Here is a 27,803-nt window from a genome sequence, read left to right on the forward strand (position 1 = left end):
GATTATATAACGTGAAGACTGTCACATGACTGATGTCATGTTTTAATTAGGCCATGGATACATTACACAGGACTGATACATGGGCTATACCATTCTACTGCATATAGGCTTCAGCTATAGGCTTCGTGATATAACAAAGGTTTGTATACAAATTTTTAATCGTATCAATGTGAGTGGGAGCTGAGCTGCCATACAGCATGTCTGTGCTGGAAACGACACCACGGACAGATCTTTCTATCAACTGTATAGTTTCCAGCACTGGCGGCTGCCCGAAACAGCTGGGTGTCAGACCCACACCGATTTGATATTCATGACTTAGGGCTCATGCATACAAATGTATTTTTTTTCTGCATCCGATACGCATTTTTGCAGGCCCTCTCACTAGAATGGGGCCGCCAAAGATGTGGACAGAATACTATGTGCTGTTTGCATCTGTAAGTCCGCAACGCAGCATCCACAAAAAGATAGAACATGTCCAGTTCTATTATGGGCAGACGTTCCGTTCTGCAAAATGCAGAATACACACAACCAGTATCCGCAAAAACGGCTGCGTGCATGAGCCCTAATCCAGAGGATAGCCCATCAGTATCTAAGTACTGGAAAACAGGACTGTAATACCAGGACCAGGACTGTAATACTGACAACTAATGACCATTTGGTAAATGTCCCTATAACCTCCTTTTACCAGAAGATTATTGCACCACTGACCTGGAGTAGAAACTAGGGGGGGGGGTCATTTATAATACGAAGTACGCCACTTTTTGGCGTACTTTTGTCGTAGATTCGGTCGCAAAGGAGATTTGTGGCCGAATCTGCGACTTTTTCCCACTCACACCACTTTTCCGAGATGGGGTAAAAGGGGGCCGTGGTGTGGACGGGGAAGGGGGCCAGACGGCCGGTCTCATTTATCATTTTCTACGCCTGTGTTTGGCGTAGAAACTGACTTAAATCTATGCCAGCAAGGGAGCTGGCGTAGATTTAAGCAAGTTGCATGGCCAGTGCCTAAGTTATGTAGAGGCTGGCGTCTACATAACTTAGGCGCATCAAGCGCCAGCGGACATGGTCTAAGTTAGGGACCGTCATCCAGTTGTGGGCCGCCATTTTTAGGGCAGATTGTGCAAGTAGGTAGGGACAGTGGTGTAGGCAGAGTACAGGGCTGCCCTGTTCCCTCCTCTACATGATAACCCACTCTGATCAAGAGGTTGGGGCACTCTCCGGAGAGGCATACAGTGCTTGGTATACTGTGAGGAGAGGGCAGCACTTACTGGAGCACCACAGCTTCTTCAAAACAGCTGTTAGGAGTGGCTGCCAGACCCCACCAACATGATGTTGATGACCTGTCCAGAGGATAGGCTATCAATACCAAACCCCTTGAAAATTCCTTTAACTGCATGAGAAGTGTGTGTTGAGCTTTGGTGTATTGTACAGCAGGCTGAAGAACCCTTCCAGGTGGCACATTCGAGATCATGGTTTGCAATTCCTGCCTATCCTTGCAACGTTATTTGGAGCCGCCTGGCGGTCCCGCACTGCAGGCTCAGTGCAAAAGCATAAAGACGTGCAGAAAAATATTCCTCTCACCCAATCAGTGCCATGAATAAGAATATGTATGACGGATTTCAAAGCAACCTCTGGCATCGTTGTTTAGGGGGGCAGGTGAACGACTCCATTGCCCCGACCCCTCAAATCCACCCCTGCTTTCCTGCCTAGGAGCACATGTCAAGTTTCTCCATCAAAGAAATAAACTAAAAGGATGTAAAATGTACATCAATCATGTGAAAAAGACCAAAATATATTTCCAATTAAAACCCCAGAGATAACACATGTACAGTTATAACAGAGTAAAGAGGAAATTGAGGTCTACTACTCTACGTAAGAGACACCATGTGACTAGCTACTACTGCCTTTTACTATATGTGAACTAGAATTTTGGCTTTGTTCTCTTGCATATTCATATTTGTAAAGAGGATCTATCCCCTCTGTCGGTTTAGTAAAGAACTATTCGGGAGAATCTACACTGACAGTACTTCTTATAGTCCAAATGCTAATGACCGCATTGAGGCGCGAGGAGCAGTGAGGGATGCGCTGCACAGTACTCACCCTCCCTGGTCTTCTCTCCAACCCTGCTCTGCACAGTGTCCAGACAGCATACAGCGTCAGGACGTAGTGCACATAGGCATGCGCTATCACCTGATTCTGTGCGAAGTCAGATCACAGTGCAGCGGTGGCTGGAAGAAGAGGGAGCAGTGAGTGAGTGGCAGTGCTGTCCGTAGCAAGCGAGGTAAGTTTTTTTTTAACGTCTGAGGTCTGGTGGGGGTCCGATCTGAGGCTGATGGGGTCTGATGGGGCTGATCGGTTTAGACATGAGGCTTATGGAGTCTGATCTGAGGCTGATGGGGTCTGATATGAGGCTGATGGGTAGTGATGGACCAACATCGGCCGGGACGGTTCGTGAACGCGGCTGTGCTTTCGCGATCAAATGTTCGCGAACCAAGCGTTCGCATCGCGCCCATTGACTTTAATAGCAGGCGAACCTAAAAAACATTCAGGTCAAATTTGCAGCCACCAAATACAAACTATGAGGGCACAAATAGTCCCACAACATGGATCTCTGTCCTGGCCTTGCAGCGACTCCATCTTCTGGCATCGCATGGCTGAGGGTTTTCCCCATCCTCAGCCGTGACAGCTCTGGCCACAGGTCAAGCCTGCACACCCAGTAGTCAAGGAGTTCCTCGCTACTCAGAGCGTCCACATTGGCCGTTAACCAGATGTAGGCATAGGGTACGCTTATGCCTACATTGATAAATGTGGCATAGGGTACGCCAACACAGACTCAAGCAAAACTGACCTCAAATATTCCCTTCATGATAAATTCCCCCCTCTGTTTTAGGCCTCTTTCACAGGAGCGATACAGACTGTGTCAGGATTAGGGATGCAGTTTTGTCTGCAGTTGCGTTCAGAGTTTCAGTTTTTTACCGCACTGGTGCAATCATTTTTTGTATGTGTTTTTTACACGCGTAAAAAAAAACCTGAAGAGTAAAGATCTACATCTTCTAGCAACCATCAGGGAAAAAAGCATTGCATCCGGATGCTTTCCGTTTTTCACAAAAGCTCTATTCACTTCTGCTGCTTGAAAAACGCAGAATATAGAAGATGCTGCGATTTTTCCTAAATGCAGAAATGATGCGTGAAAACGAAGCTCGTGTGTGTAGACTCATTAAAATAAATGGGTCAGAATTCAGTCTGGATGTTATGCGTTTGCTTCACGAATCGCACCCTGACGGAAAACTTGCTCATGTGAAATAGGCCTAAGTGGGTAATTTATCTATATACAACTTTTTGGTCTTTTTTTTGGGGGGTGGCGGAATCCATTTATTGTGACAATTTTACATTTTCTTAGTTTGTTGCAAGAAATACCTATAGATTTTTCAGTCTAAATTCTAATCAGACTTATTTCAAAGGTTCTGTCAGTTTGTACGCCACCAGAGGACCAGGGCTGCCAACCAGAATTTTTTTGTTTTTTTCTGGACAACTAATCCCAAAATCACGAACGTCCAAAAAATGTTACGGACAAATTGGAAAACCATAATGAATGATAAAGATTATAGTGATACATGTCTATAGCTCAATATACTGATAAGAACTCATTACCAGCATTTACTGTGAGCTGTAAAATTATGATAATTACCACCAAAATAATCTAGTCATGCATGACTAGCCTCAAAGAAAATCACGGACGCATCAAATTTTTTTCACGGACACAGGAAAAAAGCCACCTATTTTTACAGACTGTCCAGAAATTTCTGGATGGTTGGCAACTCTGCAGAGGACTGGAGTAGTGCAGAGCGATACGAGCTTCGGTTGCTTCATCCAAAGTTGCTTCGTTCAAAACTTCGGAATGATACTGTACAAGGATCCATCTCCGTACAGTATTAAAATTTGCGGGAGCCGAAATTAGTCATTCACGAAGTCCCGTGTGATTTTGTTGAATAACTTCGGTCGTTGATTTTTAAAATGGAAAACCACTTTAAAACTTGAAACCAAACTCGGCTTCGGGTCTGAGGTACTAGTCGCACCCGAAGTCGAGTTAGGTTTCAAGTTTTAAAAATCACCTACTGAAGTTATTCAATGAAGTCACTCGCGACTTCGTGAATAACTAACTTCGACGGATCTCCGTACAGTATTATTCCGGAGTTTTGAATGAAGCGACTTCGGATGAAGCATCCGAAGCTCGCTTGGCTCAACACTAGACTGGAGTATCAAAAAGTCACAATGATCAGTCCGGCAAAAAATGGCCACCCCTTAGGAAATGCAAAATGGCGGGCAAGGTGCAAAATAGCATAAATATGGTGCAAATCCGTCATAAATTTGGATCGAATGCCTACACGACCGACAAAACAAGCAAAATGACTCCACTTTTCTGACGCAGGGCACTGGATACATAACTTCCTAACTTACAAGTATCTCACATTTTTGTAAATATTTTATAATATATTTTCCTGGGACAACACTGAAGATCTGACACTTTTGATCTGACACTGTACACGGACTACTTTGATACAAGTAGTCCGTGTACAGCTTGTATATTAGTGTAAATGTGGTGTGCCCTCAAAATAACTCAACACACATTAATGTCTAAATCGCTGACAACAAAAGTGAGTACGCCCCTAAGTGAAAAAGGCCATATCGTGCCCAATTAGCCATTTTCCCTCCCCGGTGTCATGTGACTAGTGTTACAAGGTCTCAGGTGTGAATGGGGAGCAGGTGTGTTACATTTGGAGTTATCGCTCTAACACTCTCTCATACAGGTCCACTGGAAGTCCAACATGGCACCTCAAGTCTGTTTATTAGGCAGAATTAGTAAATCTGAAATATTGTCACTTGTCAGGTGTCCTGCTTGTCACACACTTTCCATACATTACTTGTCATATGCTGTAAAGTTACTCATCTGTTGTCTGTGAGCCACATAGGGAAGTTCTGCATAAGCCCTTGGGAATTTTCTTAAAATCTGTAAATCTGTGCATCACTGAAAGAGTTTAATCTGTGCATTTGCTACTGTCATATATATATATAGTAGTTGCTCCATATTCACACTCATTCATAAAAAACTGCCAGGAAAACAGCACATTTCCCAAAAGGCTATTTCAGACAGACACTAATCTCCTGAAATTCTAGTGTGGATTTTGTTTATTTGACTAGCAGTCTGTGGTTCACCATTTATTTCAATCCTCCTAGTGTAGTGTCCTGGACTATGGACATAGTTGGACATTTGGCCCTATTGCTACTACACAAAACCTTCAACACACTATTTTAGTGCACTTGGAAATGTTAAAGGGATTCTGTCACCTCCCCTAAGGCAAAAAACGATTTAAAAGCAGCCATGCAGCACAGCTTACCTGGATTAGGCTGTGCTGTTCTATCTTGAAATCCGTCCAGCAGTTACTTCAAAAAACGAGTTTGATCAATAAGGAAATGCGTCCTGAAGGTGCCCAGAGGGGCGTTTTTTTCTTCTGAGAGAGCCCAGTACCGCCCCTCTTTCAGTGCCCAGCCCGCCTTCCTTGTACTGTCTAACCGCCGCCCCCAGCCTGCCACAGCCTCCCCTCCCTCTCCTCCCCCTCCCTCACGCCGAACGAAGTCTCGCACAGGCGCAGTAACCACTGAGGGCTGCGCCTGTGCGATCATCAGGAGACTGAGGGCGGCAGCTTCATCTTCGTCACTGGGCATGCGCCGAGCCCAGTGACGTCCGATATTAGCTCTTTCCCTCAGTCAGTCTTGTAGGAAGCGCAGAGGATTGCCGATCGCTGCTGCACCCTGCGCTTTCTCCAGTCTGCCTGCCACAGTGAAGACGGCCAGCGATTTCTTTCCCCACCCTCCCTTCAGGAAAGAAATAAGTATTTGTTGGGGCGAATTAGGTATTATTATATTAAGTAAAGGCAGGCAGACTGGAGAAAGCGCAGGGTGCAGCAGCCGATCGGCAATCCTCTGCGCTTCCTACCAGGCTGACTGAGGGAAAGAGCTAACATCGGACGTCACTGGGCTCGGCGCATGCCCAGTGACGAAGATGAAGCTGCCGCCCTCAGTCTCCTGATGATCGCACAGGCGCAGCCCTCAGTGGTTACTGCGCCTGTGCGAGACTTCGTTCGGCGTGAGGGAGGGGGAGGAGAGGGAGGGGAGGCTGTGGCAGGCTGGGGGCGGCGGTTAGACAGTACTAGGAAGGCGGGCTGGGCACTGAAAGAGGGGCGGTACTGGGCTCTCTCAGAAGAAAAAAACGCCCCTCTGGGCACCTTCAGGACGCATTTCCTTATTGATCAAACTCGTTTTTTGAAGTAACTGCTGGACGGATTTCAAGATAGAACAGCACAGCCTAATCCAGGTAAGCTGTGCTGCATGGCTGCTTTTAAATCGTTTTTTGCCTTAGGGGAGGTGACAGAATCCCTTTAACTTGAACTATGATTTATGCCACTGTTTACACATACTGTTTTACATTGTTGACCTGCATTTTATATGTTAATTTGCACAGTTACTGGACGGCACTGTGGAAAGGGTTAATGAACTGCCAGCTAATACCGAGAGACTTTGGGACTTTCTATCTATGCATTGTGATTTGTGATGTTAGAAATCTTCCACTGTTACTATAAGGGACTATACAAAGTTTTGGAGTGGAAAAACACACCACTGACCTTTTGCTGGTTTAGCTCTGTTTCTACGTCTGAAGACTTGTTTGTACCTGGGAAAAATTCTTAGTTATTCTCATAGACTTGTATTGAAACTCTATACAAGTCTATGACAGGCTGAATTTGCAACATTGTTTCTGTTTAGGTTGTGCTTCTCCACTCCACCCCTTGCACTAGAAGGTGCTAGTTCGGTTAGAAACTGTATATAAGTGGAGTAGTCAGAGCCCCTAGTTGTATGCAGATAGGGACCAGTGCTTAGTAGGAGAGACTCCAAACTGCGCTACTTACCAGAAGAAGATACTGAGATGGGATACTTTGCCACAGACCCTGGGTCACCAGCCCTTTGACCCGCGCTCTGACTAGAGGTCCAGCCAGACTACTGACCCACTACAGACTCTGGGCTACCAGTCCTTTAGCCAAGGTACTAGCCTTCTGAGAGAGAGCGGGACAGCTAGCGTAGGCCTTTCCTCAGGGAGGAGACTAGAGAAGCCAGCTCAGTGCAATTGTTTTGCACTTGACTTCCTCCAGTAAAGAGGAACACTGGTTTACTGCAGACATGTTTTAACAGGGAATATGGTGTGGCTTGGAGAAGGGTTATGGGTTGAGTTGCAGAACTGTCTGTACGTCAACATTGCTCCAGAATTTTGGAACAAAATGCTGCCACAAAGAAAGCCAACTAATAGGTGTTATAAAATTAGACTAGACAGATTAAAGGATAGGTGATGAAAATCACATCAGTGGGGTTTCTGATACACGAAACCTGACTGAACCCCCACTGAACAGTGGATGGAGCTGTAGAGAAAATTGCCTATCCATAAGAAGCAGAAGTGGACTAAAGCAGCTGATACAAAGATGGGGTCTCTTCACCAACCACAGACCTGGCAGCTCACCAAGCTACTACAAGGCGAGAATTCAATCAGATGCAGGTTGTTTTTCAAAACTCAAATATGACTCAAAAGGTGAAGTGTACCTCCAGTGTAAACAGCTTTCCTACCGCTTTACATCCTCATGTAATGTAACTCTGTGATACTTTTTGCTATCAAAATGTAGTGCCCTGGAGAAACGGTACTTTGGATGATGGACATGTGCCCTTATTGCTGCTATGCAAAGCCATCAACTCCCTATTTTGTGCACTTTGAAGGGTTAACTTGCGCAGTGATTTATGAGGTTGTGTGCATTTAAATGTTTTTTGTAATATATCTGGTTCATTTGCACTGTTATTGCACTATATATGCACTGTGGAAAGGGTTAATGCACAGCCAGCTAATACTGAGAGACTTTATGGCTTTTTACAAATGCAAAGTTTTGGAGGGAAAAAAACAGACATACTGACCTTCTGGTTTTGCTTTCGCTGTTTATGTCTGGAAAAACTGCTTATTCATTCCCATAGCCTTGCATTGAAGCTCTATACAAGTCCATGATAGACATTGTAACAATGGTTCTGTTTAGGCTATGCTTCTCCACTGAACTCTCCCACTAGAAGGTTCTAGTTCAGCTAGAAACTGTTTATAAGGAGAGCGGTTAGAACCCTTAGTTGTCTGCAGGTAGAGACTAGTGCTTAGTAGGAGAGACTTTTCCAGACTGCATGAGTGACCAGAAGAAGATGCTGAGATGGGGATTCTGAACCACAGAACCTTAGTTACCAGCCCTTTGACCAGGGAGCCAGCCAGGCGACTGAGCGGCATACCCTGGGCTACCAGCCTTTGGCCAGGATACCAACCTTCTGAGATATAGAGAAAGAGAAGGACAGCTACCTGCCCAGAAACCTTCCCAGGAGGAGACTGGAGAAGCCAGCTCAGTGCATTGCCTGTATTGTTTTGCACTTGAGTTCCTCCAGTAAAGAAGCACACTGGTTTACTGCAGACCTAGGCTTTCTGGACATATTTCCTATTGGAGTGCATCGTGCCTTACCATCCCTTCCAGCAAACCCAGTGCACCATTGAGGCCACCTCAATCCTGGCCATTGCAAAAGCTCATCTTTTTTGCTGCAGACACTTCTTTCTTCCTAATTCAGCAATCATGGTCTGCTGCATAACAGATACAAGGGAGCTGCAGCCCAGTCCCTAGTCACCGCTTCTACAAGCCTGCTAGTTCACATCACATTTTCCTTCTTTACCCCTCCTCTCTCAGAAAAAGACTGCTGCTTTTATAGGACATCAAAGTGTGTAGATAAGAAGTGGATGTCCATTCTTCACTACGCAGATGTATCATTTTAGCTCACCAAAATAATATTGTCCAAAAAACGGTGCCATACAATGCCTAAATAGTGGAAGTGCTATTGGTGAAGTATCTGGTGGTCTAATAAAGTGAACCGGTTAATCCCTGGTGGTCTAGGGCATTGAAGGAGTAACTCCCAAGACCCCAGAGATGTTGTGCTTTAACTTCTTTATACAGATCATTGCAAAGCAGGATATGGAGAGAACTGTGCAGGTAGAGCTATTAGTGTTCTGCCTGACTACTGGTACTGACAGTGACCAGCTTTGAGCAGGCTGGACGTGAAATAAAAAAATAAAGTGCACAAAGCTGGAAAATGCCTTTAATCATGTGCAGTGACTGCATCAGTCGTTCTTGACTAAATCATTTATGGTGACCTAAAAATCATAGTTGGTCGGCATTATATCCCCTGGTGTAAATAGGCATTGGCTAGTCCTTAGCAAATGAAATAAAAGAAATGGAGGACAGACAAGAGATTTCAACGATTGAAATCACAAAAAAAACATAATAATTGTGCTACAACAGCAGCTCGTGGCTGCGTCTGTCCTGTTCACCTCGACCGGTGTCCCGAGTTCAACTAACGATGGGTCTGCTCTGTCCCCGATGGAAGCTGCCCCCTGCTTGCCAGCAAGGTCTCTCCTCCTCTGCCCAGAGTGTGTGCACCCTAATCTTTGCCAGTCAGTGGCTAGCAACCTTGGGGTGCTTTAGGTACCTTCCCCTGTGGGAGGTTGCCTGAGCATTAGGTTTTCTAGTGTGCAATTATCCTGAAAAGGTGTATGTTCTGTTGTCTGTCTGTGTACCAACTTTCTGCCTGTTTACTGGATTCTGACCCTTTGCTGCCTGGCACAACCTGTGCCTCATCTCCATACTGACCCTTCGCTGCCAACCCGGACCATTTACAATATAGCATGTACTCTGCCTGCCCTGACATCAGCCTGTTTCCTGACTATGATTCTGCCTGAGCCCTTGGTGCTCTGCACTGGCATCTCTGACCCCCATTAGTCAGTGGTCAATCACACAGAGATTACTCCAGGAGGCAATGGTCTAGTGGTTCCCCTGCAGCAAATTCCAGTTCCCTGTACAGGGATTGAAAGGTGAATACTAGGGGACTGCCAGGATAATGCCCTTAGGATTAGCCCAAAGTCAAATCTGCTGGTTGACACAGTGGTTCCACACCCACTGCCGTAATATATTGTTACGGTGGTGGCCTATTTACAAGCAATAATTAGGAGCCCATAACTGCCTGATCGTTGATCAGGGCGAGGACTACTGTTACATGCAGCAATCCACCCTTCTGTATGGGAACAAGCAATCACTGCTCTGATTTCTTGTCCCCATACAGATTCATTGCCTGTGGGCAGCAGATCCCTGTTTACACAGGGTGATGTGCCGCCCAGAAACAATGATTTTAGCTGCCGGCCGATGAACAAGCATTTGTTAATTTTCTACATAGTCATCTTCATGTGTAAAAAGGACGCCATGTTCTGCTTTTAAAAAACCCCCAGTAATATGACGGTCACAGTTCTGGACAGAGTCTGGAACAATCTGCTGCTAAAAACGATTGCGTAACGTATACAGTGTCAGTAATTATTACATGGCTGACAGCATTCTGTACATCCTGCTAAGCTGCTGTTAGGTGCAGCCCAGGTCTACTTAATATGTGTTAAAAAAAGGAAGTCCCAGGAGAAAAAAAAATATTGATATGACATTCTGAATACTATCTCCCCTCCCCTCAGGAAATAAAAGGAGATACTCTTGGAGATACTGTATGTATTTTCTGCTACTGCTCACCCACTCAAGAGATCAGAAAAATAGAGCAAGTCTCACAGTGAAGAAGAGTATTCTGCTGGCAGGTACAGATATCATTCTATGTTGTGCTTCTTTACCGGGTTATTTCCTCTTTATTGTAAAATTTAAGAAAAAAAATAATGATATCCCCCTTATCTGCTTTACATATAGGTAATATCTTCAAAGCACAAAGTCGGACCCTATTTTGACAAATTTCTTTTCAGTAAAATAATATTTCAATATAATTATACTAGTTTTATTTCCCTTATTTAAAAAATCTGATGAAATTAAAGCATCGCACCAGATGACTGCATGTATTCTTGATAATATTTGTATGTAGTAATTGTATTACTGTGTTTATTTTTTAATATTTTTCTTTATGGTTGTCCCCTGTCTGTTCTATAGTATTATTATTATTATTATACATTCATATTACATTAATTTCATCTATTATATTAGCAATTAAGCCAATAAAAAAAATGTCATTTTAAATTAGTAATCCCAAAGTCAGAAGTTTAGAAAAATTTCAATTTGTAATAAATGTCTCCAAATTCATCAGTTTTTACTGCTGAAAAACTTTAGATGTTTAAAAAAGATTTAAGTTTTTTTTTCCCCAGACATGTCGTAAGGGGCACCCCAGTCTTCTCAATTTTGAATTTTGAAGAAAGAGAGGGAGACACTTTACAACTTAATGCTCGAAAGTAAGTGAACTTTTTGGAAATAACAGAATTTTAGAAAAAAAATAAATTGACCTAAGTGTATGTGTTCACACCTGCATGAAGAACTCATTAAGTGATCATGTACAAAAGGATGTATATTTAGAGTTACTGTGTTATCCCAAAAAATGTGAACCTCTGCTTTCAGTCGCGGGTATGACCCCTTCCCCAAGGGGAAAGCTTCAGTTAAGGCCTCATGCACACGACTGTATGAATTTTGCAGTCTGCGAACCCGGGATCCACAAAATACAGACACCGGCCGTGTGCATTCCACATTTTTCTAATAGAACTGCTTATTCTTGTCTGCAAAATGGACAAGAATAGGACATGATCTATAATTTGAGTCCTAAGCTGGCTGACAGCTACAGTCTCCCATGACATATTTTAAATGGAAGTGCGAAGAATTGACATGTTGGTTTTCATACACATTTCCTGTGATGTTTGTCATAGAGAGACAATTGAAGGCCATCACCCTGTAGGTTGACATAGAGAAATGTTGGCATGTCCTTCTTGTACGAATGCCCCTCCATGAAATGATGTTTAGATATTAATTAGTGTGTTCCAAAAAGTTCTATTTTTTCGGTTTCCATCATCGTTTTCATAGACTTAGTTGTACCTTTTTTTTTTTGTTTAGTCTGGAATTTATAGCATCATCGATGATGGCAAACTGATCTAATGGCCACTAAATGGTCCAAGTTGAGCTTCGAGGTTGGGATGAGGAATGTTTAGTTTCGGGCAAAGATAACATTTCATATTGTACATGAGTATTACTGTAGATAGAGAGTCCGTGGCAGTATTTTTTATCTGGCAAAGCTGTGCTGATATAGTCCAGACTACAGGAGGTTCTCTACACTATGGGGGCACAAGCTCGGCAACAATCTAATGCTCAATTCACACAGAGTTTTTTGTCGTGCTTAAAACACCGACACGGATTTTGCTTGAGATTTGGCGGAAAGAAAATGGAAATCAATGGAAAAGATTTTTGGCACGATTTGGCAAGAACAAAAAAAAACATTGTGAACATAAAGTAATCGAGCACAGAGGGTCCTGAAATACCAATCAGGACTCCTTATATGGAGTCATGTGGCAATGCAGATAATAGTCTTTAATCGAGGTGCGAGATTCCTAAGCCAAAAAATTAGGTTCATAGACATAGCAAACTATCTGCTTTTTTTCCTTTGCGCCCTCCAATATACTTTGCTCTTTATAACATATTAGGTTGTGGCACGTGCAGTAGCATCATGGCTTCTGTTCACGCAGAACCTCTATACATACCAGTGTACGTAGTATAGTAACTCAGCCCCATTTAAGTGAATGCCCCATTTCTGAGATCCAGTGCTTGCTGCCAGTCTAAACTCTGCTTAACCTAGGTGTCAAATTTGACAGGACTGCTGGCTGGAGCAACGTCCACACAAACACCATTAATAAGGAGAGGTGGTGGTGGTAGGCAGGGGTGAGCTGGCGAAATACCCTGCAGGGAAATTCCCCATTGGGCCGATGCCCAGGGGGCCACCAAAGCCCTCCTCACCACCGCCACCTGGATACATGGCGATCCCGGGCGCCATGTTCAGCGGTGATTTGCGGCCAGTGCTTCCCATTCACCACTGCAGTCCTGGGCTCTGTCTGTGTAGGTACTGTTGTTCTGGGATCTGCTCCACAGTTTTCTCTCAGCCCTGGCCACAGCATGCTTGCTGCTTGTTTTCTGCAGCACTTCCTTAAGGGCCGGTGCGCGTCACTTCTTTGACTTTATGGGTTAGGTCATGTGACCTTACTGACCAATCCTATCCCTCCTTCACATATATAAGTGTCTCAGCCCCCTTCCCAGATGCCTCAGTGTCAAGGTCCTTGTGTCCTGCTAAGGTTCCTGATATCCGTTTGTGTTCCTGACTCGTACTTGTGTTCCTGGACTCTGCTATCTGTTTGATCCCTGCCTGCTTGCCTTGACTCTCCTGTTGCTTACCCGGATTGACCTATTGCCTGTCTGACATCGTCTCTGCCTCATCCTTCGGTCCTGCACTGTTGCTCCTGGTAACGACTCAGCCTGCTGACAATGCCTGTACCTCAGGTACCTTTCTCAGGTACCTCCTGGTCCACCTGGACCAGCTGCCTTGTGTGCCTATCCTCCTCAAGAGGTGTTCCCCTCGGGAAAGTCTATCCTCACCATCAGGGGTACTGTTAAGATCAAGGGGTTCACTCAGACAACGTCCTTAGAAGAAGTAGGATACGTGGCACAGTGGGTTCACACCAGCTGGTTTGTGACAAGTATTTAGTGCTGCTTTGTGATATTTGTTTCTGCTGGAGCTATACTTTGTGCTGCACTATGGTATTTCAAGCCCGACTACTTCTGTTGTCCCTGCCCTCTTCTGTCAATTTGGACCTGCCTAAAACATGGGGCCGCTTTCATTTATTTTTTTCCAAGGGCCACTTTTATTACCCAGTCCGCCCCTGGTAGTAGGCTGCAATCCCCAGCTAAAATGAAGTGCTCCGTTTCTGGCTTGACTTTAATGACAGCTAATATTTTGGACAATACTAGATCAAGTGCGCCAATTTCTCTGTTCCAGGTTTAACTGCAGAATGAGAAGATATGTACTGGTCCTCTGTACGGTGCTCTGCATACACCTGGTGTTTTACGGTAACATTTATATGTGCTCCCAAACTAACTGTAAGTAGCAAAATTCACATCATATGTTTGAAAAGACCATTCCAGTATATTATGTTACATACTATATTATATATACAGACGTGGACAAAATTGTTGGTACCCTTTGGTCAATGAAAGAAAAAGTCACAATGGTCACAGAAATAACTTTAATCTGACAAAAGTAATAATAAATTAAAATTCTATAAATGTTAACCAATGAAAGTCAGACATTGTTTTTCAACCATGCTTCAACAGAATTATGTAAAAAAATAAACTCATGAAACAGGCATGGACAAAAATGATGGTACCCCTAGAAAACACAGAACATAATGTGACCAAAGGGACATGTTAATTCAAGGTGTGTCCACTAATTAGCATCACAGGTGTCTACAACCTTGTAATCAGCCATTGGGCCTATATATATGGCTCCAGGTAATCACTGTGTTGTTTGGTGATATGGTGTGTACCACACTCGACATGGACCAGAGGAAGCAAAGGAAAGAGCTGTCTCAAGAGATCAGAAAGAAAATTATAGACAAGCATGTTAAAGGTAAAGGCTATAAGACCATCTCCAAGCAACTAGATGTTCCTGTGAGTACAGTTGCACATATTATTCATAAGTTTAAGATCCATGGGACTGTAGCCAACCTCCCTGGACGTGGCCGCAGGAGGAAAATTGATGACAAATCTAAGAGACGGATAATCCGAATGGTAACAAAAGAGCCTAGAAAGACTTCTAAAGAGATTCAAGGTGAACTTCATGCTCAAGGAACATCAGTGTCAGATCGCACCATCCGTCGTTGTTTGAGCCAAAGTGGACTACATGGGAGACGACCAAGGAGGACACCATTGTTGAAAACGAATCATAAAAAAGCAAGACTGGAATATGCCAAACTACATGTTGACAAGCCACAAAGCTTCTGGGAGAATGTCCTGTGGACAGATGAGACAAAAATCGAAGTTTTTGCCAAGGCACATCAGCTGTATGTTCACAGACGAAAAAATGAAGCATATCAAGAAAAGAACACTGTCCCTACTGTGAAACATGGAGGAGGCTCTGTTATGTTCTGGGGCTGCTTTGCTGCGTCTGGCACAGGGTGTCTTGAATCTGTGCAGGGTACAATGAAATCTCAAGACTATCAAGGAATTCTAGAGAGAAATGTACTAGCCAGTGTCAGAAAGCTTGGTCTCAGTCGCAGGTCATGGGTCTTGCAACAGGACAAAGACCCAAAACACACCGCTAAAAACACCCAAGAATGGCTAAGAGGAAAAAATTGGACTATTCTAAAGTGGCCTTCTATGAGCCCTGACCTCAATCCTATTGAGCATCTTTGGAAGGAGCTGAAACATGCAGTCTGGAAAAGGCACCCTTCAAACCGGACACAACTGGAGCAGTTTGCTCATGAGGAGTGGGCCAAAATACCTGCTGAGAGGTGCAGATGTCTCATTGACAGTTACAGGAAGCGTTTGATTGCAGTGATTGCCTCAAAAGGTTGCGCAACAAAATATTAAGTTAGGGGTACCATCATTTTTGTCCATGCCTGTTTCATGAGTTTATTTTTTTACATAATTCTGTTGAAGCATGGTTGAAAAACAATGTCTGACTTTCATTGGTTAACATTTATAGAATTTTAATTTATTATTACTTTTGTCAGATTAAAGTTATTTCTGTGACCATTGTGACTTTTTCTTTCATTGACCAAAGGGTACCAACAATTTTGTCCACGTCTGTACGTACTATAGTTCTTGTAGTCCCATGACACACAGATTCTGCTATTAGGAAATTCCTTGCATTACTAAAAAAAACATTGACCTATGTATCGGCCTATGTGTGACTTATGTATCGACCTATGTGTGACGTATGTATTGACCTATGTACTATGTAACGTGACCTATGTATCGACCTATGTACTATGTAACGTGACCTATGTATTATATAATGTGACCTGTCTATCAACCTATGTGTGACCTATGTATTGATCTATGTATTATGTAATGTGACCTATGTATCAACCTGTGTGTGAATTATATATTAACCTATGTACTATGTAACGTGACCTATGTATTTACCTGTGTATCGACCTATGTACTATATAACGTGACCTATGTATCAACCTATGTGTAACCTATGTATCGACGTATGTTCTATGTAACGAGACCTATGTATCGACCAATGTGTGACTTATGTATCGACCTACGATATGTACTATGTAACGTGATCTATGTATCGACCTATGTACTATGTAATGTGAGGCTCTCTAACCTACAAGTATGGCTACTTTCACATCTGAACCAGATTTTCCTGCTTTTCTGTTCTAGCAACAGTAAAAATTAAAAAAATACAGCATTTCCAGATCCGTCATATGATGGAGACAAATGGCACCCAATTGACTCCATTGACTATAATGGGGTCTATTGTGTTCAATTTCTACTAAAGATTCTGGCAATAGAATCTGCAGCGAAGGCCACTGATGTGAACCTAGGCTAAATTTAATGTCTTTTTCTATGATGTCAATAACCCAGTGTGTAGGATAACCCTTAATGGCGGATTAAAGGCATTTTATTGTATATTCTTTATCCTATCGATTGTACATTACATTGGTATGCCTGTATACTGTACAGAAATACAGTATATTTAGAAATCACCTTCCTAGTGGTGGGTGTATAGATCTGTCTGGATATCTAGACAAATTGTGCTAAATTCTGAGTGTTCAAGCACCGTTACGAAATTATACCCACACAACCAATGACACGAAGCAGAAGTGAACTTTCAGTTCTCAGGGCCATGGGAAAATGTATGATGAGGCAGACAAGGAAAGACATTTGAAGGTTCTAATCCAAGGGTGTACAGACTGAGGAGATGCTATAGATCATGCACTTGCTATGGAGCCCATGAAGAGAGGGGGCCCAAGCCTCGCTGGTCCCAGGTGTCAGACCCCCACCATTCTTATATTGATGACCTATCCTACCAGATCTGAAATCTTCATTGTCTGACAGATGTGATATGTTTAAAGAGTCGGTTGATACAGGGGGGAAACTTTTTTTTTTCACTTTATTTTTTGTCCCACCTTGGGACTTCAACTTTTGGAGGTGTAATCCCCTTTACAATGCATTCCATTACTTCTATATTGCAATGCATTGGCTGTATGAATAATACAGTGTGTATTACTCATACAGCTTCCTGCCTGTGAGATCCAGGGGGCTGGATCTCACAGGCTCTTCACCAGAAGGCAGCACCGAAGCCTAAGGAAGGCATTGCGCTGCCTTCCATGCCATCGGGTCCCCCTTACAGCCACACGGGGACCCGATGGCACCTCCGATCACCGCCGCAACCACCCTTAAAAGCCGCAAACCGCAGGTCTGAATTGACCTGCGGTTTGCGTCGATCGCCGACACGGGGTGGGGGGCACGGGACCCCCCCGCGCATTGTCCCAGGGTGCCTGCTCAATGATTTGATCAGGCACCTTGTTCCAATCACCGCCCGCCACGGCGGTGATCGGAACTACACATGACGTACCGGTACATCATGTGTTCTAAAGTACCAGGACATCAGGGCGTACCTGTACGTCATATGTCCCCAACAGGTTAAAGGGAATCTGTGCCTAGCCAACTGTTTGCATAGACACATAGCAGTGCTATAGAATGCTGTTTCTCATTTGTATATCCGAGGCCCCGCTCCCGTGTTTTGATACATTGTCTTAATATGCAAATTAGGCACCTGGTGCAAAAAGGGTGTCACCATTGCTCTTGTTGCACCAAAGTTCCACTCATTTCTGTGGCCAGCCTTCATCCCTTGCTGCTTTGTCACTGCCTGGCCCTGTCAATTAAAGCAGGGAGGGAGAGGATGGCCACAGAAAGGAGTGAAGTTTGGGTGCAACTAGTGCAATGGTAACACCCTGATTGCACCAAAGGCCTAATCAAACTATAAGTATCATAACTCTGGAACAGAGCCTCAGATCAACATAAGACAAACAGTATATTAATCAGGTGAATCACAGCTACGTGTCTATGTAAATAGTCTGATAGGGAGGTCGTGGTGACAGATGCCCTTTGAAGAAAACATTTCATACAATCAAATCATGAAATTCTAAGAACTGCTTCTTCATTATTTAAAGGAACTACTTTAAAAACCTCTTTCTTCATTAAGACTTTAATCCCACAAGCTAACATGAGATTTCTCCGTTAGATCACGCAAAACAGAAAATCATGGGAAACCCCTTTAATTTTACGTAGAAAAGGAAAATTTCTTCTATGTTTTTTGTCAGTAAGTAAAGCACACGACCGTTGTTTTATTGTGGTCTGCAAATTGCAGATCCACAAAACACGGATACCGGCCGTGTGCGTTTATAGGCCCATTATAGAACAGTCCTATCCTTGTCCGTAATGCGTAATTTCCTGTTTTTTCCGGCCACATTGAAGTGAATGGTTTTGCATACGAGCCACACGCAAACCCCCCCCTCCCAAAAAAAAAACGGAACGGACATGGAGAAAAGTGGCGATACTGTAGATGTGACCTGGTCTTCATTCATAGCCAGTTCAGGCTAGAGTGGAAGATGTGAGACAGATTGGTTGCTAGAGAAAGTCCACCTGACAATCATATGTTAAAAATTGCAGTTGTTAAAGGAGGTCTCCCATAATTGATGTAAAAAAATAAAATCTGACATCATATAGTACATGACAATGCTTTTCTAACCAGCCCTGTACCTCACATGGATCCAGAGCTCTCCCCATTAATTTCTCCAATTGCTCTACTAGATTCTCTTCAGCCCGGCAGCTCGGGGCGTGTCCTTTCTGCTGCAGCGGCTCTCCCTGTAACAGCCACAGCTTCTAACAGAATATGTCACTGGTAGCAGTTAAAGATTTAAAGAGGACTTTTCACTAGTTTAAAAACTAAAAACTAACTATATCAGTGGGCAGAGTGGCGCCCAGGGGTCCCCCTGCACTTACTAGTATGTCTGGGCGCCGCTCCGTTCGCCCGGTATAGGCTCCGGTGTCTGCAGCTCCCTCTGTTGTACTGGGCGGAGTTTTTGTATTAGGGTTGTCCCTTGCTGCAGCGTTGGCCAATCGTAGCGCACAGCTCATAGCCTGGGAGTCCCAGGCTATGAGCTGTGCGCTGCGATTGGCCAGCGCTGCAGCAAGGGACAACCCTAATACAAAAACTCCGCCCAGTACAACAGAGGGAGCTGCAGACACCGGAGCGGCGCCCAGACATACTAGTAAATGCAGGGGGACCCCTGGGCGCCGCTCTGCCCACTGATACAGTTAGTTTTTAGTTTTTAAACTAGTGAAAGGTCCTCTTTAAACCGAGCACTGTGCGACCAACTCAAATAAGGAAAAGAAAAAACAGCAGGTGGCGCTATACAGATACATTTTATTGAATAACTCAGTGGTTATACTAAATTTAACATGCAATTACTAAAGTATTCAGATCCAGAGCTTTTGAAAAATGAAAGCGTTGCTATGATTGGTTGCTATTGTAGTACCCCAGAGTGGGCCCTACCATTCCTACACCCTGCTACTGTCTCTAATGGCTAACAATAATGTCATCTGTGTATTTATTCCAGGTCTTTTGATACTGTGCATTAATGGTATAACTATGAAACTGTTATGTTCATGTAATGTGCCTGGTTCACCAGCAAGTGGCAGTATCTGGCAGAGAGAGATCTTTAGTTAGAATAGAGTGGGCTAGTCCTGCTTCCTACCAAGGGAAGGGTTGGAGGAAGCTATAGTCTAGTCTAGAGTTGAAAGCAGATGAGTCAAGATGGCGCAGTGAGGGGAATGGCCCCCCTCCCTGCAGCAGGAGTCTCCTAAGGAAAGCAGCTCATAGAGCATCACGACTCCTTACAGTTTAAGAGACAGGGTATCACAAGGGGGTCAAAGGCCAAAGGCACCCCACTCAAAGTTACCAGAACTGTCAGGAGGTCCAGCTATCGGACCGAGGCCAGAGATTTGCTCAGCGGAGAAGGCGGGTTTCCAGGTTTACCTGCCAGTTTGCCCCAAAACCTGCTGGAGCTAAGAGAAAGACCACTTATTGTTTTGGTCCGCATCCGAGCTGCAGTTTTTGCGGCTCAGATGCGGACCCATTCACTTCAATGGGGCGGCAAAAGATGCGGACAGCACTCCGTATGCTGTCCGCATCAGTTGCTCCGTTCCGTGGTCCGCAAACAAAAATGACCTGTCCTATTCTTGTCCATTTTGCGGACAAGAATAGGCAGTTATATTAATGGCTGTCTGTGCCGTTTCGCAAATTGCAGAACGCACAGGAACGCCATTAATGTTTTGCAGATCTGCAATTTGCAGACCACAAAATCGCGCAACTGTCGTGTGCATGTAGCCTAACAGGCAGGTTAATGTTGAAGAATATCCCTTTAACAGGCAGGTTTATATTAAAGAATATCCCTTTAACAGGCAGGTTTATTTTGAAGAATATCCCTTTAACAGGCAAGTTTTTATTGAAGAATATCCCTTTAACAGGCAGGTTTATATTAAAGAATATCCCTTTAACAGGCAGGTTTATATTGAAGAATATCCCTTTAACAGGCAGGTTTATATTGAAGAATATCCATATTTGCCAACTTTTGGACTGAGCAAAAGTACACTGCAAACATTTTTCTGGGATTGACCACGCCTCTTTTTTAACATGCCCCATCCCTTTAACATGCCCACCTCTTTTCTTACAGCACGTTTGTGCTCCAAAGCTGCACCTACTGACACAGCATCCCGGTGCTATATACTGTACATTTAAAATATATGTAGGGCTGCTATTGGGGTGAAAGCAACCCTCCATGATGTTCCCAGGAGATTCGCCAGCTCTTCTGGAATCCCAGGAGGTGTCCCCTTTTTCCAGGAGCCTCCGACACAATGTTTACCTGAGAATGCCGCAGCACAATTCCATATTTCATATGTAATAAAAGTCTATAAATTATGATTCTTTTTTATTATTATTCAGTAGACAAGCCAGGAAATCTGAGCTGCCTAACAAATTATGCCGATCGTATAAGCTGCATCTGGTACAAAGGATCATATTCTGGAAATGGGCCATTCTTTATGTAAGTATTGATCATATCTGGATATATTTCAAGATTTTATATATATATATATATATATATATATTTATTTATTTTTTACAATATCATGATGGGAATCACTACCCTATACATACTTACCAAAATGGTGAACACACGGCATGTAAGCCCTAACCTGGGAACGCCCAAATGTACAAGCCCCACCCATTTTTAGCCCGGGACAGCCTGAATTTGCCAGGACTGTCTCTGAAAATTCGGGACTGTTGGCAACTATGCAGTAAGTTGGAGCAATTCAAATGCAACTCTACTTACCTGCAGATACCCTCAGCAGTATATAAATGCCACTTAGGCCCCGTTCACATCTCCGTTAGGAGATCCGGCACCGTGCAGCCTGATCCTCTACTTCACTGCCGAATCCCCATATTGACTGCAATAATGTCCGGCAGGGATCCATGTGACGTTTTTTTGTCCGGCCGACAACCGGCTTTTGCACTGGGTAAGGAAGCCAGATCCCCCAGATGTGAACAGGGCCTTACTGAGCAAATTGCAACAATTTCCTAAATGGCAACTTTTTTCCGCAATGGAGATAAGCCACCAATGGTGGTGTCTGGCAGAAGTTTATACTGAGAACACATGCACACTTGGCTAGCTAAGCATGCATGTATAAGGAGGAGTCGAGAGGAATATCTGTAGGCCAAGCATGCCCAGGATAGCTGTTCAGCCCACAGCTATCTGTAGTGGTCACATCTGTGACAGGTCTTAGAAGGTCTGAAAGATTATCTACGCATTAGTGATCTGACAGCCTCTTTTGGTTACACTTTGTCTGTGTGTTGCTGGTATGTCCACACATCCTGTTCAGGTGTGGATCATGTGACCTTTACTTTGCCCTATTTAGTCTGACTTTTCCCATCACTCCTTGCTTGGGATAGCTTCATTTGGTCTTGGAAGAGCTGGAGTGTGGTTTGTGTTGAAGTCCTGTTCATGCTTCATCCTCTGAAGTTAAGTGTTCCGCTTGTCGTGTTTTGTATTCCCCTCCCCTGGTTGTTTACTAGACCTTAGTGAGACGCTTGTTCCTTCACCAGGGAAGGAACAGGTGGTCTCTGCCCTGTCATTATCTTTAGGGCATCTGAGGGTCACCAGGGTTTTCTAGGTTCCCGTGTATGGGTATCTCTACCATCGAGATGTGCCCATACGGATAGGAGTTAGGGCCAGGAGCAGGGTTTAATAGGTGGTGACCCTTTTCCATCCCTAGCGGTGAGGCCTAGTGTCTTTCCCCTTCCTTCTTGATTGTCTTTTGGTGTTCTCCCCTACTACATCCGTGACAATAGTATCTGAATAACTTTAGAGTGATAAAGGAGACATTATATGATTATATAAAAAAGAACATATCGCTGTCACTCCTGACGTCTCTGTTTTAGAAAATACTTGTATTTCCCATGAAACAGCAATTCTGGGGCATATTTTCTTAGATCTCTACATAATGATGTTCCTCTGTTATTCCTCCTTGAAATGCATCCATAAATTGGCAACTGGGTGTTGGAGGGGGGCTACGCACAGGGTTGGATTGGCCGTAGACCTTACAGGGAAATTCCCGGTGGGCCAATGCCCAGGGGGTTGCCCAAGTCCTCCTCTCTGCTGCTGACCGGGTACATAATGAGCTCTCAGGGGTAATTAACACTGTGAGAATCAGGTACTCGTACCGAGCCAGTGACTGCACATGCCCTCCTGAATTCAACTGCTGGACAGAAAATGGTAGCTATGGATGGTCATCACAGGAGGACAGCTTTTGGGGCAATATATTGTGCTGCACTGTGGTATATGGCTCTGATGGGACGGTATTTTGTGCAATGGTATTGCTGAACCTGTGTGTTGCCCTGACTTCTGTCAATTTGGACCCACTTTAAGTTCCCAGTCCACTCCTGCCTACGCAGTCTAACATTGTCTAATCAATACTGACAGTTCCACAATATATAGGGACAGACCCCCACTGACAAGAGGAATAACAACACCAAGTTGCCAATGTATTTATAAATTGCTAGGAGGAATCACAGAGGAAGTACACAATGCAGAGTTCTCCAGAATTTTTATTTTATGAGGAACAGAAATAGAGAATGCAGAAATAGACATGTCAGGAGAGGTGACAGACCCCTTGCAAGGAATTGCTCATGCTGTAATTTCTCATCATTCCTTGACATCAAATCAAGGCTTGACTTAAAAATATCCCATTTTCATAGATTTTCTGATGTTATTGAGTGAAGATGACTGAGATTTCTTCTTTCTCCTTACCGTTAGTGGGTGCAGAGAGTTTATAGTGTGATTCTCGTACATTGATAATAACTGGGTTTTCCCCAACGCACTATCAGTAACTAGATTAAGATTTGTGCTGTATAAGCATTCACACTATGAATAATGCCTGTTTTCTACTTTTAACTGAAAAGATGTCACACCTAAAAAAAAATTGAAATGAAAAAGCACAATATTAACAGATATTGACATGTAATCAAATATAGAGTGATGAAACAGAAGTGAGGAAGGATACATTGCCCTGAGAAGCCGCCAGCAAATTCAAAATCTGCTACCTATCTTCCGTCACCCCTAGGTACTCCCTAGAGCCTAATGCAGGGCAGACTGGAATTGGCTTTTAGGGACCCAGGTTACATCTACATCAAATTAGTAGACATGGGGTTGTTCCAGAAACAAACCACAGAGTCAAAGCCAGGAGAATCAATAGAAAGCTAAAATCCTGAAACAAGCCAAGGTTAGTACACAGGCAGGGGCGTAGCTAAAAGCTCATGGGCCCTGGTGCAAGAGTTCAGCTTGGGCCCCCGTCCCTAAGTGCTTGTTGGCAAGGGGCAGGGGAGCACGTAGCCTTCCTGCTGCCTGAGTCAAAAATTGAAACTGCACCCCCACCATGCCAAATTCATGACCTAACCCCTTCCCTCCAGCCAGAGGTGTAACTTGACCAGCATGCACCTTCTATAAAACAGGTGTCTTCTCATGTGGCACAAGGGTCTTTGGGGCCCCTCAGGCTCCTGGGTCCGGTAGCGACGGCTACCTCTGCACCCCATATAGCTACATCCCTGTACACAGGAAAGTCTACCATTAATGCAGAGCTCAAAACAGGAGGAATCAAAATGACAGGCAAAGACAATAGTCAGTGTGAGACTTAAATCCACCACCTGTCTCTGGGATTGGGACAGGAACCTGATTGGCTTGGTGTCCAGGCTCACAGATAGGTTGACCAGCTGGGGCTTGGCTGGTCAACATCCGTACTCCCCTAGAACAGCCACGCACAGGACTGCGGCTAGGTTTGACTGTTTGCCTTTTATTTAGATTCCTGGCTCCTGTTTTGAGCTCTGTGTTCAATGAGCTTTGCATTCCTTTTAGACCTGCCTGTGTACTGACCTCGGCTTGTTTCTGGATTGCCCCTTGATTACTGATTAGCCTTCTACTGATTCTCCTGGTTTAGACTCGCTGGTTCATTTCTGGTTTAGACCCTTGTCTATTGCTACCTGTGAGCTTCCACTTGTTTTCTGGTGCCTTTCTCGTGTCTGCAGATGTAACCTGGGTCTATAGCAGCCTATTGCACCTGCCTTGCAGGGCTGTGGTGAATACTTAGGGATAGCCTTACATCAACTAGAAGGAGTGGTGAGAAAGTATAGATAGCAGACTTTAAGTTTGCTGGCAGTGGTCCCAGATTGTGTCCTCATTATTATTTCTTAACGGTGTTTCATTATTCAGTGACCCAGTGTGTCACTATTGAAGGGTTAACAACTGTGTCCTGATGTTTTGAGGTCTTATTTTAATTTTGAGTCCTGGCACCTCAGCTTGTTTCTGGATTGCCCCTTGATTACCGATTAACCTTCTACTGATTCTCCTGGCTTAGACTCTATGGTCTATTTCTGGCTTAAACCCTTGTCTATTGCTACGTGTGAGCTTGCACTTGTTTTCTGGTCCCTTACTCTGCAAATGTAACCTTGGTCCCTAGCAGCCTATTCCAGCCTGCCTTGCAGCAGGCTGTGGTGAATACCTAGGGGAAGCCTCACTAGCAGGAGTGGTGAGAGAGAATAGATAGCAGATTTTTAGTTTGCTGGCAGTGGTCCTGGATAGTGTCCCCTGTATTATTCCTTAACAGCGTTTCATTATGCAGTGACCCAGTGTGTCAATACTGAAGGGTTAATGACTGTGTCCTGATGTTTTGCAGTGTTAATTGAATGCAGGCTCTTTTTATGAAGGCTGATTTACAGGGTTAATTTTCACATCCTGGTGATTATATCTAGGAAGGGGAAGGCCCTAACCCCTGGGTTTAGCTCTTTCCTGTGTCATTAAGGGAGTCTAGAGCTGGTAGCTGACGTGTGAGCAGCTGAAGTATAGCCAGTCCTGTGGCAAATACAATAGGCATACTGGTATTCCAGGGATGAGACCAGGCAGCCTCCCCCAGACTCAGTGAAGGTCAGCACCCAAGCAGCCAAGAGAAGAGAGTTGTGAGTGGAAATCTGTGGAGGTAACGCATAAGGCTATAGATTTCACAACACTCCAGGTTTAAAGGTCATGGCTGCTGGTCATACCCAGAATTGCAGTACTCGTTCAGGCATAATGTAGAGGCCATCTGCCCCGGTTTGTACCCTGCTGCTTGAGGAAAAACTGTTTCTTCAGTAAAGACTTGTTATAAGTTGAACTGCATTTGCTGCCTCATTTGCACCACCTTTACCTTTTCCTTGCCTTGCACCTCACAACAAGTGATGAGCATGCCGGGCAATATTCGAATTCGCGATATTTCGTGAATTTTTTGGGCGAATATTCGCCATAAATTCGCAAATTCGATAATTTGGGATCTCCAGTCATTTGTTTTCTTGATTGTGAAAACTGGCAATCAGAAAATTTGCGATAAAAAATTTGCGATGTAAAAATTCGCAATCAACACTACTGCTAAAGTCAAAGATATTGCAGCCTTCTCATTGGCCCACAAGCAAGAAGCTGTGAGGGATCATGGGTACCGATGAAAAAAAATCTAGAATATTCGCAATTACAAATATATAGCACTATATTCTAGATATTCGCAAATTCTTGAAGTGCCGATATTCGCGATAAAAATTCGCAATTAGAATATTTGCTATCAACACTACTCACAACTACCAACATCAAGGGCACTCCAATTTCCAACAGTCAGGAGACCCCTGACAGCAGTGGCGTAGCTATCGGGAAAGCAGGGGAAGCGACTGCTTCGGAGCCCGAGCTCAGCAGGGCCCGGAAGCAGTAGCAGGGCCATATTTCTAATAATTCCATTTTTTTAACATTTATTTTATTTTACATTTCCCGTCTCTCCCTGCCTGGGGACGGGGCGTTGTGATGCTGCGCAATGAAACAAGAGGAGAGGAGAGGGGAGTGAGAGGGATTCTCCTACCTCTGCGCTGTGTTATCCGATTGGTGGAGTAACAGTGAGCGGAAGCTGCTGCTCCACCAATCGTTTCAAGTAATACTTCAGTCGCAAACAGGGCCCGCTCCCAGACTCCTAGAAGCTCCATGTGGACCCTGGATGTGACCGTCCGCGCGCCTGCCCGACTGGCAGGATGTCTCTCTTACCTGCCCACCCGCCTCACTTGTAGTGCCAGCTGACCTCCAGCTCAGCCCTCTGAGCATCACTGCAGCCTGCCAGCCAGCCAATGCTGCCGACCTTCAGACTCACTGCCAGCCTGACCAACAATGGTGAGTCTGTGCTCCCTGCCCTGTACCATACTCCCAATGCTGTATTCTGCCTCCTGCCCTGCACTGTGCCCCCTATGCTGCAATGTGTTTGCTCCCCTGCCCTGTACCGTACCCCCTATGCTGTATTGTGCCCCTGCCCTGCACTGTACCCCCTATGCTGTATTGTGCCCCCAGCCCTGTACTGTGCCCCCTATGCTGCACTGTGGGCCCCCTGCTCTGTACTGTGCCCCCTATGCTGTACTGTGCCCCCTACCTTGTACTGTGTCCCCTATGCTGCACTGTGTCCCCACCCTGCCCTGTACTGTATCCCCTATGCTATATTGTGCCCCCCTGTCCTGTACTGTACCTCCTATGCTGTATTGTGCCCCCTGCCTTATACTGTACCGCCTATGCTGTACTGTGCCCCCTATGCTGTACTGTGCTGCCTGCCCTGTGCCCCCTATGCTGTGCCCCTTATACTGTACTGTGCCGCCCGCCCTGTACTGTGCCCCCTGCCCTTTACTGTGCCCTATACACTGCTCTATGCCCCATTATTATACCCTGTAGGAGGCACATTACAGGAGCATAAGGGGATACCCCTGTACTATGCCTCCTAACCTCTATTATGCCATCTTATACCCTATACTGTGCCTACTAACCTGTACTATGCCCTCATACCCTGCATTGTGCCCCCTTACAATAGCCTGTACAGTGCCCCTAATCATACCATGTACTGTGCCCTCTTATACTCTATACTGTGCCCCTGGTCACATACTGTACTGTGTTTCCTTATACCCTGTTATCCAGTCGCTGTATGACGGTCTTATCCAGTCACTGTACGGCGGTGTTATTCAGTCACTGTATGGCGGTGTTATTCAGTCACTGTATGGCACTGTTATCCAGTCACGGTACGACGGTGTTATTCAGTCATTGTATGGCGGTTCTTAAGTCACTGTATGGCGGTTATTCAGTCGCTGTATGGCACTGTTATCCAGTCACGGTACGGCGGTGTTATTCAGTCATTGTATGGTGGTTCTTAAGTCACTGAATGGCGTTTATTCAG

The 27,803-nt window shown here is 44.6% G+C and overlaps 1 protein-coding gene across 3 annotated transcripts in view; it reads left to right on the forward strand.

Moving 5' to 3' along the window:
* Window positions 1–2,228: 2,228 nt before the first annotated feature.
* The window catches only part of LOC122945755 (interleukin-9 receptor-like), a 39,160-nt gene continuing 13,585 nt past the window's right edge, over window positions 2,229–27,803 (forward strand). Inside the window, exons 1-5 of one of the 3 annotated variants that reach the window (XM_044304929.1) lie at window positions 2,229–2,278; window positions 10,622–10,738; window positions 11,291–11,374; window positions 13,951–14,051; window positions 20,980–21,079. In XM_044304929.1, coding sequence (XP_044160864.1) covers window positions 13,964–14,051; window positions 20,980–21,079 — 188 coding nt within the window. In that variant the 5' untranslated portion in view covers window positions 2,229–2,278; window positions 10,622–10,738; window positions 11,291–11,374; window positions 13,951–13,963. Of the gene's footprint in view, window positions 2,279–6,331; window positions 6,371–10,621; window positions 10,739–11,290; window positions 11,375–13,950; window positions 14,052–20,979; window positions 21,080–27,803 lie in introns of those variants that run through there. The other 2 variants (XM_044304928.1, XM_044304930.1) reach the window with 2 other exon arrangements.

This window comes from Bufo gargarizans, chromosome 8, assembly GCF_014858855.1.
Source record: "Bufo gargarizans isolate SCDJY-AF-19 chromosome 8, ASM1485885v1, whole genome shotgun sequence".
NCBI classification, from domain to species: domain Eukaryota; kingdom Metazoa; phylum Chordata; class Amphibia; order Anura; family Bufonidae; genus Bufo; species Bufo gargarizans.